At 42.6% G+C, this 16,603-nt stretch overlaps 1 protein-coding gene across 3 annotated transcripts in view; it reads left to right on the forward strand.

Annotated features, from left to right (window-relative positions):
• The window catches only part of AFF4 (ALF transcription elongation factor 4), a 235,251-nt gene that overhangs the window by 61,997 nt on the left and 156,651 nt on the right, over window positions 1-16,603 (forward strand). For all 3 annotated transcript variants that reach the window (XM_073620658.1, XM_073620659.1, XM_073620657.1), the window contains exon 2: window positions 8,958-9,045. Coding sequence is in view for 1 of the 3 variants with exons in the window: in XM_073620659.1 (XP_073476760.1) it covers window positions 9,043-9,045 (3 nt within the window). In the remaining 2 variants the exon portion in view is untranslated. The remainder of the gene's footprint in view (window positions 1-8,957; window positions 9,046-16,603) is intronic.

Genomic DNA, 16,603 nt, shown 5'->3' on the forward strand with positions numbered 1-16,603 from the left:
TGGAACGGTCTTCCCTGTGCCATCTTGAGGAGGATTATTGCTGGCACTATAGGATGATTGGCCTTGCGGTGGAGAATAGGGTAGGGGTGGGTTGAAGATGTTTAGCAAAATATAACTGGGTAGGGCTGACACCACTCAGTACACAAAAATGCTGTGTGTTGAAGCCCACAACAGGATATCGTTATGTACTTCATTGGTCTTTAAAAGGTATAAAACCGTAGTCTTGCTATATCATACTTGTGCTACAAGTTAATGTGTTCATTAAAGCTGAACTGCAGAGGAAAAAGTATCTTTGCATTTAGGTCCGCCTGCCCTGTAAAGCCTCGTACACGCAATTGCATTTTCGGCAGGGAATTGTGTGATGACAGACTGTTTGCCTAAAATTCAACCGATGGTATGCTCCTTCAGATAATTGTTGTCCAACTTTCCACCAACAAATGTTGGATGGCAGGCTAGTAAATATTCTGCAGACAACGGTCTGTTGTCAGATTTTCTTATCGTCTGTACACAAGTCCGTCACACAAGTCCAATGTACAAACACGCATGCTCGGAATCGATGCTCACCAAACACGACATTAGTAGAAGGTGCCCAAAGGGTGGCGCTCAAGAGCTGAAATTCCACGTAATACGTCGCTACATTCGTGTTTGTTGGCCGACAATTGTGTGCCGTTAGTATGCAAGACAAGTTCCTGGCACACGCCCTTCGGACACAAGTCTGACTCTTTGTTGGCCAACAATCCGATCGTGTGTATGAGGCTTAAGGCTTGGTTCACACTAGCCGAACACCAAAGTCGTGCGACTTTCAGTGCAACTGTGGCGTCCGACTTTGCTATGACTTTTTATACTCTGGCATTGAATTGGTATTAAAGTTGAACCAAAGTAGTGCAGGAACCTTTTTCTAAAGTCGGATAGGCTTATGTAGTATCAGTTAAGACAGCTCTCGTAGGGAAACATTGAATTTCATCCGACTTGAGGTCTCACAAGATGAATCCTAAGAGTTGAATGTTTATTCATACCTAGGGCACCGTTAAAAGGACATTTACTTCGCTGTTGGGGGGGAGAAAAAGCTGATGCTCACCTCTTCTCCTCAATACTCCTCATGGGCGGTCCCTCAGCTTCCTCGCATATGGTGCCGGGCTATTGGCTCTGCATTATTCTTGGTGATGTCGGGGTGCCTTCAATTGCCACTGTAAGAGAAGAGGTTACGGGTGCTTTATAACATGGGGAGGCCTGGGGGAAAGTTAGTCCTTTTTTTACTGGTTTCTCAGGCATTTAACCCTACAGTACAGGGAGAGCCCCACTGCAATGTTTTTTTCCTCTTCCCTGGAGTTCAACTTTAAGTGGATAACAATGGCAAGCAACTTTAACCACTTGAGGTCCGGGCCATAGCCGAATGACGGCTACAGCGCGGACCTCAATCTCCGGGAGGACGTCATATGACGTCCTCCCCTATGTACGCGCACCGCGCGCACCCTGCAGGGCGCGCGGTGTGCACGCTGTGATCACCGAGTCACGGAGACTCGGATGATCACAGATCCGAGTAAGGGGCTGGTCCCGGCCCCTTACCATGTGATCAGCTGTCAGCCAATGACAGCTGGTCACATGATGTAAACAAAAGCTCGGTGATCGGTTTCGTTTTCTCCTCACGCTGACAGCGTGAGGAGGAAAAAAAAGCCGATCACCGGCTTATGTCAATGGGACATCGGTCCCGAAGAGGAAGGAGGCACAGATGCCTCATCTGTGCCTCCAAGTGCCATCTGCCAGTGCCCACAAGTGCCACCTATTAAAGCCCACAAGTGCCACCTATTAGTGCCACCTAGCAGTGCTGCCATTAATCAGTGCCCAACACTGCCACCCATCAGTGCCCATAACCGCCACCTATCAGTGCCGCCTCATCAGCGTACATCAACGAAGGAGAAAAATTAACTGTTTGCAAAAATTGATAACAAAATATAAAAAAAATATAATTTTTTTTTTTAAATTCTGTCTTTTTCAATTTTTTTTAACAAAAAATAAAAACCGTAGAGGTGATCAAATACCATCAAAAGAAAGCTCTATTTGTGGGAAAAAAATGATAAAAATTTCATTTGGGTACCGTGTTGTATGACCGCGCAATTGTCATTCAAAGTGCGACAGCGCTGAAAGCTGAAAATTGGTCTGAACAGGAGGGGGGTTTAAGTGCCCAGTAAGCAAGTGGTTAAAGTGGGGTTCCACCCAAAAAACAAAAATACCTGGAAAAATTATTAAAAAAAAAAAACAAAAAAACATTTGGATATTTTTTTTTTTTTTTACTTGCCTCTAAATGCCTGTTGCTAGGTGGTCCCTCGTAGTCTGCCCGTTCCTCTGCCTGGGCTGGTGACATCACTTCCCCCCAGGCACAGGAAGGGCTCCGCTCTGCTCCCTCCCTCCTGTCAATCATCTGGGACCCATTACAGGTCCCAGGTGATTGAGCGGCCAATCACAGCGCGCGGCGCCGCCTGCGCATGCGCAGTGGGTGCCAGGCTGTGAAGCCACAGCCTGGCGCCCACAGTTGAAATGCCGGCGCCGACGAGCGAAGGGGGGGGACGAGCGGGGCTTCGATCCCCCGCATCGCTGGACCCAGGGACAGGTAAGTGTCCAATTAAAAGTCAGCAGCTGCAGTATTTGTAGCTGCTGACTTTTATTTATTTATTTTTTTTTTTGACGGCCCCCCTGGGTGGAACTCCTCTTTAAAGAAGAAGAAAAAAAAAAAAAAATCCACCGGCGGCTGTCAAAGGGACATCAGTCCTGTTCACGGAGAGCAGCCGCCAGCTCATCTGTGCCACCTGCCAGTGCCACTTATCAGGGTTTCCCATCAGTGCCGCCTTATCTGTGCCCATCAGTGCAGCCTCATCAACGCATATCAATGAAGGAGAAAAATTACCTGTTTGCAAAATGTTATAACAAACTATGAAAACTTTTATTTTTATTTTTTTTTTTTCAAAATGTTCCGTCCTTTTTTGTTTAGCAAAAAATAAAAATCCCAGCAGTGATTAAATACCACCAAAAGAAGGCTCTGATTGTGTGAAAAAAAATTCTAAAAATGTAATTTGGGTACAGTGTAGCATGACCACGCAATTGTCATTCATAGTGTGACAGCTCAGAAAGCTGAAAATTGGTCTGGGCAGGAGGGGGTTTTTAAGTGCCAGTAAGCAAGTGGTTAACAAATTGCTGATGTCTGCAGAACAGTTGTCCGGGATTGCAGGTACAGGGGTTGCTCAAACTGTATCTAATCTATCAAAAAAAAAAAAAAAAGGTAGACACTTGTTTCTTTTGACTTGCTTGATAGATTTCCTTGTAGGTGATTTTAAAGGTTTTTTTTTTTGGATGTACTTTAATTTTAAGGCACGTTCACACTAGGTTGCTGCCATAATTTATGCACATTAACATTTGGTATTTGTGTATTAACATGCATTGCATGAAGGCAGTCTATTGGTTTTGAACAGGCTGCCAAAGCACATTAAACAGAAATAATTTTTTATGACATGGCATACCACATTGTTTCCTATGTGCTTTGGAGGTGCAAAGCAATGCTCCATACTGTATTTTATGCATTTCTGTGCATAGTGAGAAAATGCAGTAAAATGCATGTTACTGCAACACACCATTGTGAATACCCCCTTGTAATTTTAAAAAGTTTTTGGTTACATAAAAAGTTTTCATGAAATCAGTCATTTACATAATATAAAAAATGTGGTTATGTTAAAGCGGACCTTCGGTCATTTTTTTCAACTTTCCATCTATTAAATCTTCTGCCCTTGTTTTAACTTTGGATGGTAAAACATTTTTTTTCTGCCAGTAAATACCTTATACAGCCCACTTCTAGTTTCTTGTCTGGTAAAAAGCCTAGGCTTATGACATCATGCACAGCACTCTCTGAGTTTGCCAGGAAGGGAAGGGGGGGGGGGGGAGGGGGAATGAGTCATAAGAGAGCCAATGAGAGCTGCAGAGCTGGAGATGTATCTCCTGTGTAAATCCAGGAAGTGAACAGGCAGCAGCTTCAGCTGCTCATAGTGGAGGGAGATTTCTGCAGCATATTTGGCAACTACAGAATCACAATATATATAGAATAATATGGAGAGTGGTTGGAGGGAAGCTTCAGAATGGCAAATATGTTTTTTATTACAAATAATGTGAGCAGACTGCAGTTCCTCTTTAACTATGTGCTTTATGAACAGCAGTTTGAACCATCCACACCAGATGTGATGGGGCAGTATGGGCAGCAATTTCCTGGTCATATGTATAGACAAGGCAGAATACTGTCTCTGGAGTCAGTTCACACTACAGTGTGTCTGTGGTGTGCGTGAAAAAGGGACCGCATGCAACAAACTTCATCGCAACACAGCACTGGCATTTTTTCTATTCAATGTTTTATGGCCTGCTCAAAAATGTCACCAGATGTACAGTGTGTTATACTGTCTGGGTGGAATTACAGTGCATCTGGAAAGTATTCACAGCGCTTCCCTTTTTCCACATTTTGTTATGTTACAGCTTTTTTCCAAAATGGATTAAATTCATTATTTTCCTCAAATTTCTACAAACAAAACCCAATAACTTGAAAAAACATTTAACCACTTAAGGACCAGCCTCGTTTTGAGATTTTGGTGTTTATATGTTTTAAAACCGTTTTGTTTTTTTTTTTTGCTAGAAAATTACTTAGAACCCCCAAACATTATATATTGTTTTTTTTTTTCTAACACCCTAGAGAATAAAATGGCGGTCATTGAAATACTTTTTTCTCACCGTATTTGCGCAGCGGTCTTACGAGCGCACTTTTTTTGGGGGAAAAAAATCACTTTTTGAATAAAAAAATAAGACAACAGTAAAATTAGCCCAATTTTTTTTTTATATTGTGAAAGATAATGTTATGCCGAGTAAATTGATACCCAACGTGTCACGCTTCAAAATCCATAGGCGATATTTAAAAAATTCTACAGGTTGCATGTTTTACATTACAGAGAAGGTCTAGGGCTAGAATTATTGCTCTCGCTCCACCGATCGCGGCGATACCTCACATGTGTGGTTTGAACACCGTTTTTTATATGCAGGCGCTACTCACCTATGCGTTCGCTTCTGCACACAAGCTCGTTGGGACGGGGCTCGTTTTTAAAAAAAAAAAATTTTTTTTTATTATTATTTATTTTACCTTTTTTATTTTTACACTGTTTTTAAAAAAATATATATCACTTTTATTCCTATTACAAGAAATGTAAACAGCCCTTATAATAGAAAAAAGCATGACAGGACCTCTTAAATATGAGATCGGGGTAAAAAAGACCTCAGATCTCATATTTAGAATAAAATGCAATAAAAAAAAAAAATTGTAAATTAAAAAAATTATTTAAATAAAATGGCCCTTTAAGAGCTGTGAGCAGAAGTGACGTGCTTCTGCCCAGCAATTGTATGGAGACGAGTGGGAGCCATCTTCCCCTAACTCGTCTCCATACCTGACAGGACGCGATCGCCTCCGCCACTGCCGATGGCTCTGGTAAGCCGCGGAGGGCACCGTATCGCGGCGGGAGGGGGGCCCTCTCCCGCCACCGATAATTGATCTTGCGGTGAATCCGCCGCAGAGACCACTTTTATCTTGTAGCTGACCGCCCACTGAAGACGAGGATACTGGGGTTATAGCAGCTAACCCGGCAGTGGAGGAAGGGGGGAGTGGGGACAAACTTGTGAGGGACGGTGCTGACTCCCAGAAGTGGGGAAAGGTACCTGTCAAAAGCAAATAAGCAGACGTTTGACTTTTGGGTGGAACTCTGCTTAAAGTACATGTGATTTTTATTTTTTTTTTGTTTTAAATTCGCAAAGATTTTAAACAAACTTCTTTTACATTTGTCATTATGGGGTAATGTTTGTAGAATTAAAATGAGTTAGATATTTTCCTCTTAAAATTGCAGTTTAGTAAAAGAAAAAGGTACCTATTGCTGAATTCACATCTGCCCCTTCCTGTTGAATCGGCTAAAATTTGGGCTGTCTACTATTTAAAGGCCAACAAGCATCGGGTGGTGTTTACGTATCGATAGTTTACATCAGGAGTCTTCAAACTGCGGCCCTCCAGGTGTTAAGGAACTACAATTCCCATCATGCCTAGTCATGTCTGGGAATGTCAGAGTTTTACAATGCCTCATGGGATGTGTAGTTCTGCAACAGCTGGAGGGCCGTAGTTTGAGGATCCCTGGTTTACATTATAGGACAGATCCACCTGCTCCTTGCTTACCTCAGCAAGACAGCCACAGACTTTTCCACTCCTCCAGACTATACCAGTGCTTGAACTCGTCATAGATTTGAATAGGCCCTACTGTAGTACTGGAGACAGCCGGAGTATGGCTTGGAAGAGGCAAACAGGAAAGCGGTTATTTGGGGCTAAGTAAGCAGCTGTGTGCAGCGTTTTACAGATTGGTTTAGGTTAGAGGGGCTACAGAGCGTAGACAAGTGTTTTTTTTTTTCTCAAAATGCACTTGTTTTGGGAAGTAAATGGGAAATGTGACTACAGTGTTTCTCAGAAAATAAGCCCGGGTCTTTTATTAATTTTTGGCAACAAAAGACACAATAGGGATTATTTTCGGGGTAGGTCTTACCATGTAATGTGCTGTCTTCTCTCCCCCTCTCCCTCCCTGCCTGTCACAAATCCCCAGTGTGAACCAAGTTAAAATGCTTATAAAATCCACTCTATTACAGTAGCTTATAATGGGGGAACTCTGCTTTTATAAATAAAAGTACAGCAGGTATAGCAGAGCAGTAAAGTGACAATAGGGTTGCTTTTTGGCTTCTACTTTGCCCTATACACTGAAAGAATAGATTAGGGAGTGTGTGAGTAAATAGGTAGCAGAAGAATTGTGAATGGGTTCCCAAGTCAGGTGGATACGATAAAACCAGATGACAGGGGTTGAAGCAAATCAGTCCTTAGATGTGGTTGCTTTATTAGGGCCTGTTCACACCTGTGTCTGCAATTCAGCTGCGTTTTATTTGAGATTTTTCAATGCGCCTTTATTTTACAGGTATCGAAGCATGTATTTCTGCATTTTAGTCCAGGTTCACACTGAGCTGCCAGAATGAAGCCGTGTGAGTTCAGCCGAACTCGCACAATTTCACTCCCGCATGTCGGTCCCAATTTCGCCCGCGATTTCAGAGACATCTGTGCAGGTTTCTGCACAGATGTTAATGTAAATCGCAGCCCAAAATCGCAAAAAGTAGTACAGAAGCTAATTTTTGAAATGCAGCGTCACACCGATTAGGACGGTGCCATTGACAGCAATTGCCGCCAATTTGACATGTCAAATCGTACCAATGTGAACCAGGGCTTAGATGTGTTTTTATATTCAGTATTTACCATTTGAGTATTTATTTTGGCAGCACATTACAGTGCACAAATAATGCTTGTTCGTGTGTTGCAATAGTCTTTTATATAGGCTTGACAATGCTGTAGAACAGGAAACAAATCGGACAGGTCTTATTTTCTAAATTGCGCTGCAAAACAGGGCAGAGATGTGCATTTCACTTGTTTATAGCATTGGGATTATGTGCACATTGTATTGTAGAGCTTTGCAATGGCACAACGTGAATGGGCCCTTGATTTTCTTTCTTTTTTTTTTTTTTTTTTTTTTTTTTTTTTTTTTAACCTTCATTTTTAACTGGTGAATCAAGCCTGTTATGTTTTTAACTTCGTTTTAACAGACCAAGCTTTCCAACAATGGTGTCAGAGGATTGAGATAAACCATTTAACACTGACAGGGGTGTTTACCGTGGTCAGCCTTTATTAATTTATGTAAAATCTTTATCCCAAAAAGAAAAAAAACTGTTGCTGTAACTGCTTACAAAGCATTACATGGAGTTAAGCCTTCTTTTAAGTCAAGTCCATCTAAATTTGCTAGGGGAATCTACCACTACCCTCCAAAGGATGAAAATGTTGATGTCCAAAGGTGGCTTTTTTTCTCCTCCATAGAGTGGTGACACCCTTAAAAAGTCTGAAGGTTTTTTATCTTCATGCATTCCATGTGCAGCAGCCCCCCTAATACTTACCTGAGCCGCATCTCGATCTAGCAATGTTGCACGAGAGTCTCGGCTGTCCAGGACTCTCCCTCCTCATTGGCTGAGACAGCAGGGGAGCACCATTGGCTCTCTCTGTTAATCAGTCAGTGAGTGAGCCATTGAGAGAGAGGGGGTGGGGCTGAGCCACGGCTCCCTGTCTGAATGGACTTGCAGAGCAACAGCACTGGTGCCCCCTATAGCAAGCTGCTTGTTCTAGTGGCAGAAGGGAGGGGCCAGGAGCACCGACGAGTCTCCCGAGAAGAGGATCTAAGCTGTTCTGTGCAAAACCACTCCACAGAGCAGGTAAGCATGACATGTTTGTTATCTTTAAATACTGCATACATACTGCAGCTGCTGGCTTTTAATAATAGGACACGTGACTGTCCTGGAGTCCTGCGATTTCGGCACGGCATCAGCTGTCGGGTGCTGCCACCGCCATTGCGGGTTAGGGAACCCAGTAGTGTAGCCTTACGGCTTCACGCGGGAACCCTACTGCGCATGCGCGAAGCTCCGCTTTTCTTTTCTACTGGCCCAGCGACACGGGGAAGAAGAGGGAGCCAAGCAGTGATGTCAATATCCACAGCTGTGGCTCCCGGAAGTGGGAACAGGATACCTGTCCCCCCACCCCCCACCCCCCGAAAGGTGCCAATTGTGGCACCGAAGGGAGGGAGGAAACAAATGAGCAGAAGTTCCACTTTTGGGTGGAACTCCGCTTTAAGTACTGGAAAGCTTCAATATGTTATATTTTGGTTATTATGTTTTTACATGTTTTAAGCTATCAGAGTGTTCATAAATTATATGTGTTTTTGTTTTGTTTTTTTGTTGTTTTTTTTGCATTTTTTTCCGATTTTTGTCAGTTTGAAGATGTAGAATGCTACTCATTATCTGTCTTCCATTTAATTTTTTAGGTCCAGTTGTGGGGAGCACAAACTTTCAGAAGCATGGTTGAAGCGCAGACCTTCATTGTGCACACATTCAGAGCGGTTGTGACAAATGGTATAGTGTTCTATTATTATTTCACACGTGTAGAGATGATTTAGAGTGTATATAAACCTAAAGTAGAAAATGGAGGATATTTTTTTGCCTTTGTTTTTTTGTCACTGAGACAAAACAGCATATAAGAGAAAATCTTGAAAGCAAGCAGGAATCCCTTCATAAACATGTATCACCAGAACTGCTTTCCTCATCGGAAATTTAACCCTGACCTTTTGGCAGTTGTAAAATTTGAGATATTTTTTTACATTCTTTAGGAGAGACAATAGTAGCAGGACAAATGGAGAGGATAAACCTCCATAGTGTATATTCATTTTGTCTTTAAATACACTTTAAATGAGCTCCCAGAAAGGCTAAGGCTGGGTTCACACTATTGCTGCATGTGGCTCACAGCAGGATTTCGGTTGCGTCCCCGTTCACCATTTCCGGTCCAATTTCAGCCTGAATTTTTGGGCTGAATTCAGACCTGAAATGGAGCAAAAGATGCACAGGACTCCTGTGCAAATTCGCACTGGAGCCGCAGCGGAGATATGTGAGCCGGTATCAATCTCCTACTATGCAAATTGGATACGTTGAAACCCTCATCCATTTCGCTTAGGTGTGAACCCAGCCTAAAACTTTTGTTTTAGCCTGTTCCTGCCATTGATTTAGCCATAATGTTTAGAATATTATTACACAAATTATTATTTGGCACACAAATCTTTAAATTGTATCTGTGGTCATAATTTAGGATCATATATTTCCACATTGAAGGTCAATTATTTCTAGCCACCTCCTATTAATCTGAATGATCTTAGTTTGAAAGCTTGCTTTTTGAAGAATCCCTCCTTGATTTACCTCCTAGATTGTGGTGACACATATTTACTGTGCCTGATGGATAGGCATTGTTGTGTCACACATTTCACAGAGCCTGCCTCCTGAACTACAGGTGCTGAGAGGAGGCGTTTCAGGAGCAGGAGTCGGTACAGGAATCACTGCTTGCAAGTAGCAAGGTCATGTAGGCTGTGCAGTCCTTAGAAACGAAAGTGATTTCTAAAGGTTCTATTATTTTTTTTTTTTTTTTTTTTTTTAACAACAAATATGTCATACTTGTCTGCTCATTGTAATGTTTTTCCACAGAGCAGTTTCGATCCTTTTTTTTGGGGTCCCCTGCTGGCGGTCCTGGCTCCTCCCCCCTGCTGAGTGCCCCCAATAGCAAGCCTCTTGCTATGGGGACACTCGAGCAGGCTCGCTCCCGAGCCATGCTCATATGATTGGACATTGTTCATTCACACATTGAGCGTGGCCCGGGCCTCGCCCCAAGCTCTCTCCTCTTTGGCTCGCTGGGGTGGGGGAGCGTTACCCAGAAGGTTTTCTGCCTTCATACATAGAATGCATTGAGATTAAAAAACCTTCTGCCTTCAGAACCACTTTAAAAGTAAACGAGAGCAATAAGCTAAAGAGTTGAAAGACATGGCCAGCTGACAGTCGGCACTAAAAGGTTTTTCTTGTAAGCTTTGGTTAAATTGCCAAAACTTTAACTTCCAGCATTTCTAAGTGAGTTTAGTGCTACACTGACAATTCTTAGGGCTCTTACACACCAGGGCATTAGAAAAAAGAGCTGCAAAGCCACTACCAATGTCAGGAAAAAGCGGCTGCAAAAACGTGCTTTTAGTAGCACGTTTAGCCGCGCTAGCTTTTAGCAGCGTTTTTCTGCCTCTACTCAAAATCAGTGGTTCGCTATGAGATTTGAAGTTCGCCCATTGATTTGAAGTAGCACCACAAGTCTGATCAGACTTGCATTGTGGCTTGTGCACTGAGGATCTTGAAGGGGGACACTCTCCAAAATGCAAAAAAAAACAGGCGTGGGCCCCCCCATAGCGTACCAGACCCTTCGGTACCCTGGTATGGATTTTAAGGGGAACCCCCAACGCCAAATTTTTATTTATTTATTTTTTTCACCAGACCCTCATCCGAGCACACAGCCTGGAAGGTCAGGAAAGGGGAATGGACCATACCATGCCCTCAACATGGGGGGAGGTGGGGGGGGGTTGCTGTGTGGCACCTTATCCCCATGCCGATTGGTTGTCTGGGTCTTGGGGGGGGGTGGGGCTTATTGTAATCTGGAAGCCCACTTTATTTTTATTTTAGCAAGGGGCCCCCAGCCCTACGAGTATGGGGTACATGGGCTCGGCCCCCCCCCCCCTTTCCTGACCTGCTGGGCTGTGTACTCGAATAAGGGACCGGTATGGATTTTGGGGGGGGGGGTTTCCATTTTGGTGAGGTTCCCCCTCCAAGATCCTCAGTGCACAAGCCCGCACTGCATGTTTGATCATAATGATCCAACTTGTATTCAAATCAAAGGTCTCTCATAGAGAACCATTGATTTTCACATGTCAAAAAAACAAACGTTTGACAAGGCTGTATCCAGCGTTGAGCCACGTATAGCAGCGTCGGACATTTTTACAGCTGTAAGGCCAGTCCTCAGAACGCGCTGGCCCATGCAGTTTGAAAACGCCTATGCCACTAACAGCTCCTAAAAGCCTGTGTGTGCATGAACACATAGAATAACACGGAGAGGCGTTTTTAAAGCGGCGTTCCACACAAAAATGGACCTTCAGACCATCAATGGCAATAAGAGAGCTGGACTGAGAACAGGCTCAGGTAAGTATTTAGAAACAGAAAAAAAGGAGGGTGCAAACGCCTAGTGCATGATCTTTAGACACCTAAAAACATTCTCTTACAAAACGCCAAAAGCATACTCCAACATGAAAGGATAAAACGCATGTCACATATCCAACCACAGATGATTCATCCTCGTCACTGGAGTTGTATATGACATGCGTTTTATCCTTTCATGTTGGAGTATATTTTGGTAGTTTGTAAATAGAAATTTCTAAGGTAATGCACTAGGCGTTTGTGCCCTCCTTTTTTTTCTGCTTCTAGTGATTTGGAGTTTCCCTGCTCAAGGAGAGCAGCATTGCTAACAATACCATCCTAACAGAGTGAGCGCTGAGGTTTGACAGTTATCAGGTTAGTATTTAGGGGGAGGGTGATGATAGGCGTGCTGCATTTAAAAGTTTTTGTTTTTGATAATGCATTAAGGTAAAAAAACCTTTAGCCTTTACTACCACTTTAACACACAAGTCAGGGAAACTAAATCCCTAGTTAAAAACTAAGTAAATTGAGAGGACGTCAGGAATAGGGATTTCTGGCTGATAAAAGTAGCGCCTTGCTACTTTCTGATTTTTTTTTTTTTTTTTTAAATGGCTAACGGGTTCACATTAATACACAAGTTCAGCAGAGCATGCATTAGTGAGTACCTGACTCTATATCTACTCATATATTTAATCCTTTTGTGTGCAAGTAAGCCAAGTGCTGTCTACTCTATTATTTTCCTTATGCTTTTGCCCAGTAGGCAGTTTGCATAAGCAAAGTAATCCATAAGCTTGATTGACATAAATGTTCTCACTTGTTAGCCCATTGAGGACTGGTGACCTTAACTATTTCAGCTAAAGGATTTTTTTTCGATTGATACTTTTCAAGAGAGCATTTTAAGAATAGAACGAAAGTTCAGTTTTTGTGGAAATTGGACACTGATGTCTTCTGTCCTGACTACCACTAAAAGGAAACTTATAGTAAAGCCTAGATGGCTGACCCCTCTTTGACAGTCTTTAGTCCCTTTTTTGTCATGCTGAAGTATTTTCTAAGTCCATTGGTTTTAACAAGTATGCAGTTTGGCTGCTCTGACTTAAAGGAGAAGTCCAGCCTGAACTTTTTAGCCTGGGCTTCTCCTAAGAAGGCTCAAAACGAATTTCACTCCTGTGACCTGTTTTCAGCGGAGAGTGGTCTGAAGTCCGCTCTCCGCTGACGTCACTGAAATCAGGTGAGGCAGCGTGTCATCCCGACTTCCCAAGTCTGGACCTGCCAGCTGCTGATTGATGGCAGTCTCAGCGGGCCGCTGAGATGGCCTCTCCCCGCCCCTCCACAGCTTATCGCTCCAATGAGCGCGGCGAAGCAGACCAGGAGCGATGCTGACTGATGGTCAGCATCACCCTGCTCGGGGAGGAGTGAGAACCGAGCCATCGGCGGTGTTCAGTGGCTCGGTTCTCAGTGCAGAGATGCCGGGGGACAGCTGCAGCATCGGTCTGATGCTCAAGTCACGGAGATAAGTATGATTAAAAAAAAAAAAAAAAAAAAAACATACTTCTCTTAACTTATGAGCTGTCTGATTAATGCTGGTCCAGATCAGCATTTTTAGAAGCTCAATGATGGCTGCGTTAGTGTTACATTTTTTCTTGCATTTTTAGGTGACTAATTTATAAACAGGTCAGTTGTAAGTTTTTAACCGTATCAACAGGTATCTTTGCTTAACCACTACAATACTGGGCACTTTCACCCCCTTCCTTCCCAGGCCAATTTTCAGCTTTCAGCGCTCTTGCACTTTCAATAAGAATTGCGCGGTCATGCAACACTGTACCCAAATTAACTTTTTATCATTTTGTTCACACAAATAGAGCTCTCTTTTGGTGGTATTCACAAATCAATTTTTTTTTTTTTAATTTCTTTATTTTTCTTTTTCTTTTTCTTTTTTTTAAACAAGGACAAAAAAAACTTAAATGAACAATCTTTCCATAGCTTAACATTTCATTCCTGTGTATATACAGCACAAAATTCAATAAATCAATACATTCGATTCCCTTTATACCTGATCTTTCCTATAATAATATCCAATGAAGCTAAAAAACACTAAGTAGGAGGGGGAGGAAAAAAAAACACAAGAAAACAAAACCGAACAGGAGATTAAATGGGGAAATTTTCCCCTCTAAAATCCACCTCCAGTGCTGTTATTTTATGCCCGGTCCTGGGACAACACTGTACCAAGATCTGGCCGGTATGTGGCTACTACCTTCTAGTATTTCAACTTCAACCATTATTTGTAGTTCATTTTCATTCCTCTCCTTACTTCCCCCTCCCAAAAAAAAAAAAAGAAAACCCCAAGTTCCCTCTTTCATCTCTTCCTCACCCCCCACCCCCTCTCTAAGTTGTATCAATTTTCTTTTTTCCTTCCGATGAAGAAACATAGCAATTCCATGGTGTCCAGATTTCCAAATATATTTCTCTTTTTTTCCTGGCTGTCCATACTAGGTCTTCCATCCTGTTCACCTCCTCCACTTTCCTAAGCCACATACTCACAGTAGGTGGTTGTGTCTGTTTCCACCTAATGGGTATGCATGCCTTGGCTGCATTCACTAAATGACACAGGATGGAATTCCTATATGTTTTCCTCGGGATCTCTGACAGATGCAGAAGAAATAACGCTGGGTCTTCGCGTATCTCTACTTCACTAAATTTTTGAATGATCTCCCGTAATTCCTTCCAGAATTTCTCAACTCTCGGGCAGGACCAAAACATGTAACAGGGTTCCCTGTTCCCTCTGACATCTCCAGCATTCACTTGATGTGTTCGGGAAACACTTTTGAAGTATTTCTGGGGTTCTATACCATTGTGAGATAATTTTAAAATTTGTTTCCTGTAACTTTGTACATGTCGCTGTTTTAAATATGGATTGTATCATATTTGTTTTCTGATCCTCCGAAAAGGTCCTCCCCAGATCTATTTCCCATTTTCGAAAGAAGGGCAGCTGAAAGTTCTCCGGTGGTTTAGACAGTAACGCATACATTTTAGATCTTGCATGCGTGATTGGCTCCTTTTCCATACAACATTTCTCAAATGGCGTAAAACTACGGTCCAAAAGACCTGGTAGTATCTCAGTATTTAAAAAGTGTCTTAATTGCGCCGCTTCCCAGAAATCTAATTGAAAGGGGCCGTTTCTGTCCATCAATTCCTGCAGTGTTGGCCATTTACCTGATCTCATAAAGTGCGAAGCCTGATATAATCCTTGTTTAATCAGTACCTCAAAAGGTCCTTTCTGTGTACCTGGTATGAATTGCGGGTTACCTAATATAGGTACCAAAGGTGAGTTCTGTGTAGATATCATATCCTTGGATAAGAGGTTATAAAATACCAGTAGTGTAGGTCCTATTGTTGGGTGCAACTTAGTATCAGATGCAAGATTTCTATAGTACCCAGGTGCTCTATGTAATAACTCCCTACACTGTGCTTGCTCTAGACTAGGCCAGATTTTCAGATCTCCATGTCGACACCAATCCAACAGTCGGCCTAGATGTACTGCCTGATAATATTTATACATATCAGGTACCGCCAACCCCCCATACTGTTTTGGTAATGACAATAATCTCCTCCTCCTAATTTTTTTTTTTTTTTTTTTAGCGATATAAGCAAAAAAAAAAAATAAGTGGAAATTTTGAAAAAAAATAACATTTTCTACTTTCTGTTTTAAAATAAATCCAATAAAATCTAATTTTGTCATAAATTTAAGCCAAAATGTATTCTGCTACATGTCGTTGGTAAAAAAAAAAAATCACGTTAAGTGTATAATAATTGGATTGTGTGATCACGGACATATGTGTGCAGATGATCACTGACATACAGTGGGGACAGAAAGTATTCAGACCCCCTTAAATTTTTCACTCTGTTATATTGCAGCCATTTGCTAAAATCATTTAAGTTAATTTTTTTCCCTCATTAATGTACACACAGCACCCCATATTGACAGAAAAACACAGAATTGTTGACATTTTTGCAGATTTATTAAAAAAGAAAAACTGAAATATCACATGGTCCTAAGTATTCAGACCCTTTGCTCAGTATTTAGTAGAAGCACCCTTTTGATCTAATACAGCCATGAGACTTTTTGTGAAAGATGCAACAAGTTTTTCACACCTGGATTTGGGGATCCTCTGCCATTCCTCCTTGCAGATCCTCTCCAGTTCTGTCAGGTTGGATGGTAAACGTTGGTGAACATGCATTTTAAGGTCTCTCCAGAGATGCTCAATTGGGTTTAAGTCAGGGCACTGGCTGGGCCATTCAAGAACAGTCACGGAGTTGTGAAGCCACTCCTTCGTTATTTTAGCTGTGTGCTTAGGGTCATTGTCTTGTTGGAAGGTAAACCTTCGGCCCAGTCTGAGATCCTGAGCACTCTGGAGAAGGTTTTTGTCCAGGATATCCCTGTACTTGGCCGCATTCATCTTTCCCTCAATTGCAACCAGTCGTCCTGTCCCTGCAGCTGAAAAACACCCCCACAGCATGATGCTGCCACCAGCATGCTTCACTGTTGGGACTGTATTGGACAGGGGATGAGCAGTGCCTGGTTTTCTCCACACATACCGCTTAGAATTAAGGCCAAAAAGTTCTATCTTGGTCTCATCAGACCAGAGAATCTTATTTCTCACCATCTTGGAGTCCTTCAGGTGTTTTTTTTAGCAAACTCCATGCAGGCTTTCATGTGTCTTGCACTGAGGAGAGGCTTCCGTCGGGCCACTCTGCCATAGAGCCCCGACTGGTGGAGGGCTGCAGTGATGGTTGACTTTCTACAACTTTCTCCCATCTCCCGACTGCATCTCTGGAGCTCAGCCGCAGTGATCTTTGGGTTCTTCTTTACCTCTCTCACCAAGGCTCTTCTCCCCCGATAGCTCAGTTTGGCCGGACGGCTAGCTCT

Source organism: Aquarana catesbeiana, linkage group LG03 (genome assembly GCF_042186555.1).
Source record: "Aquarana catesbeiana isolate 2022-GZ linkage group LG03, ASM4218655v1, whole genome shotgun sequence".
Classification (NCBI taxonomy): Eukaryota; Metazoa; Chordata; class Amphibia; order Anura; family Ranidae; genus Aquarana; species Aquarana catesbeiana.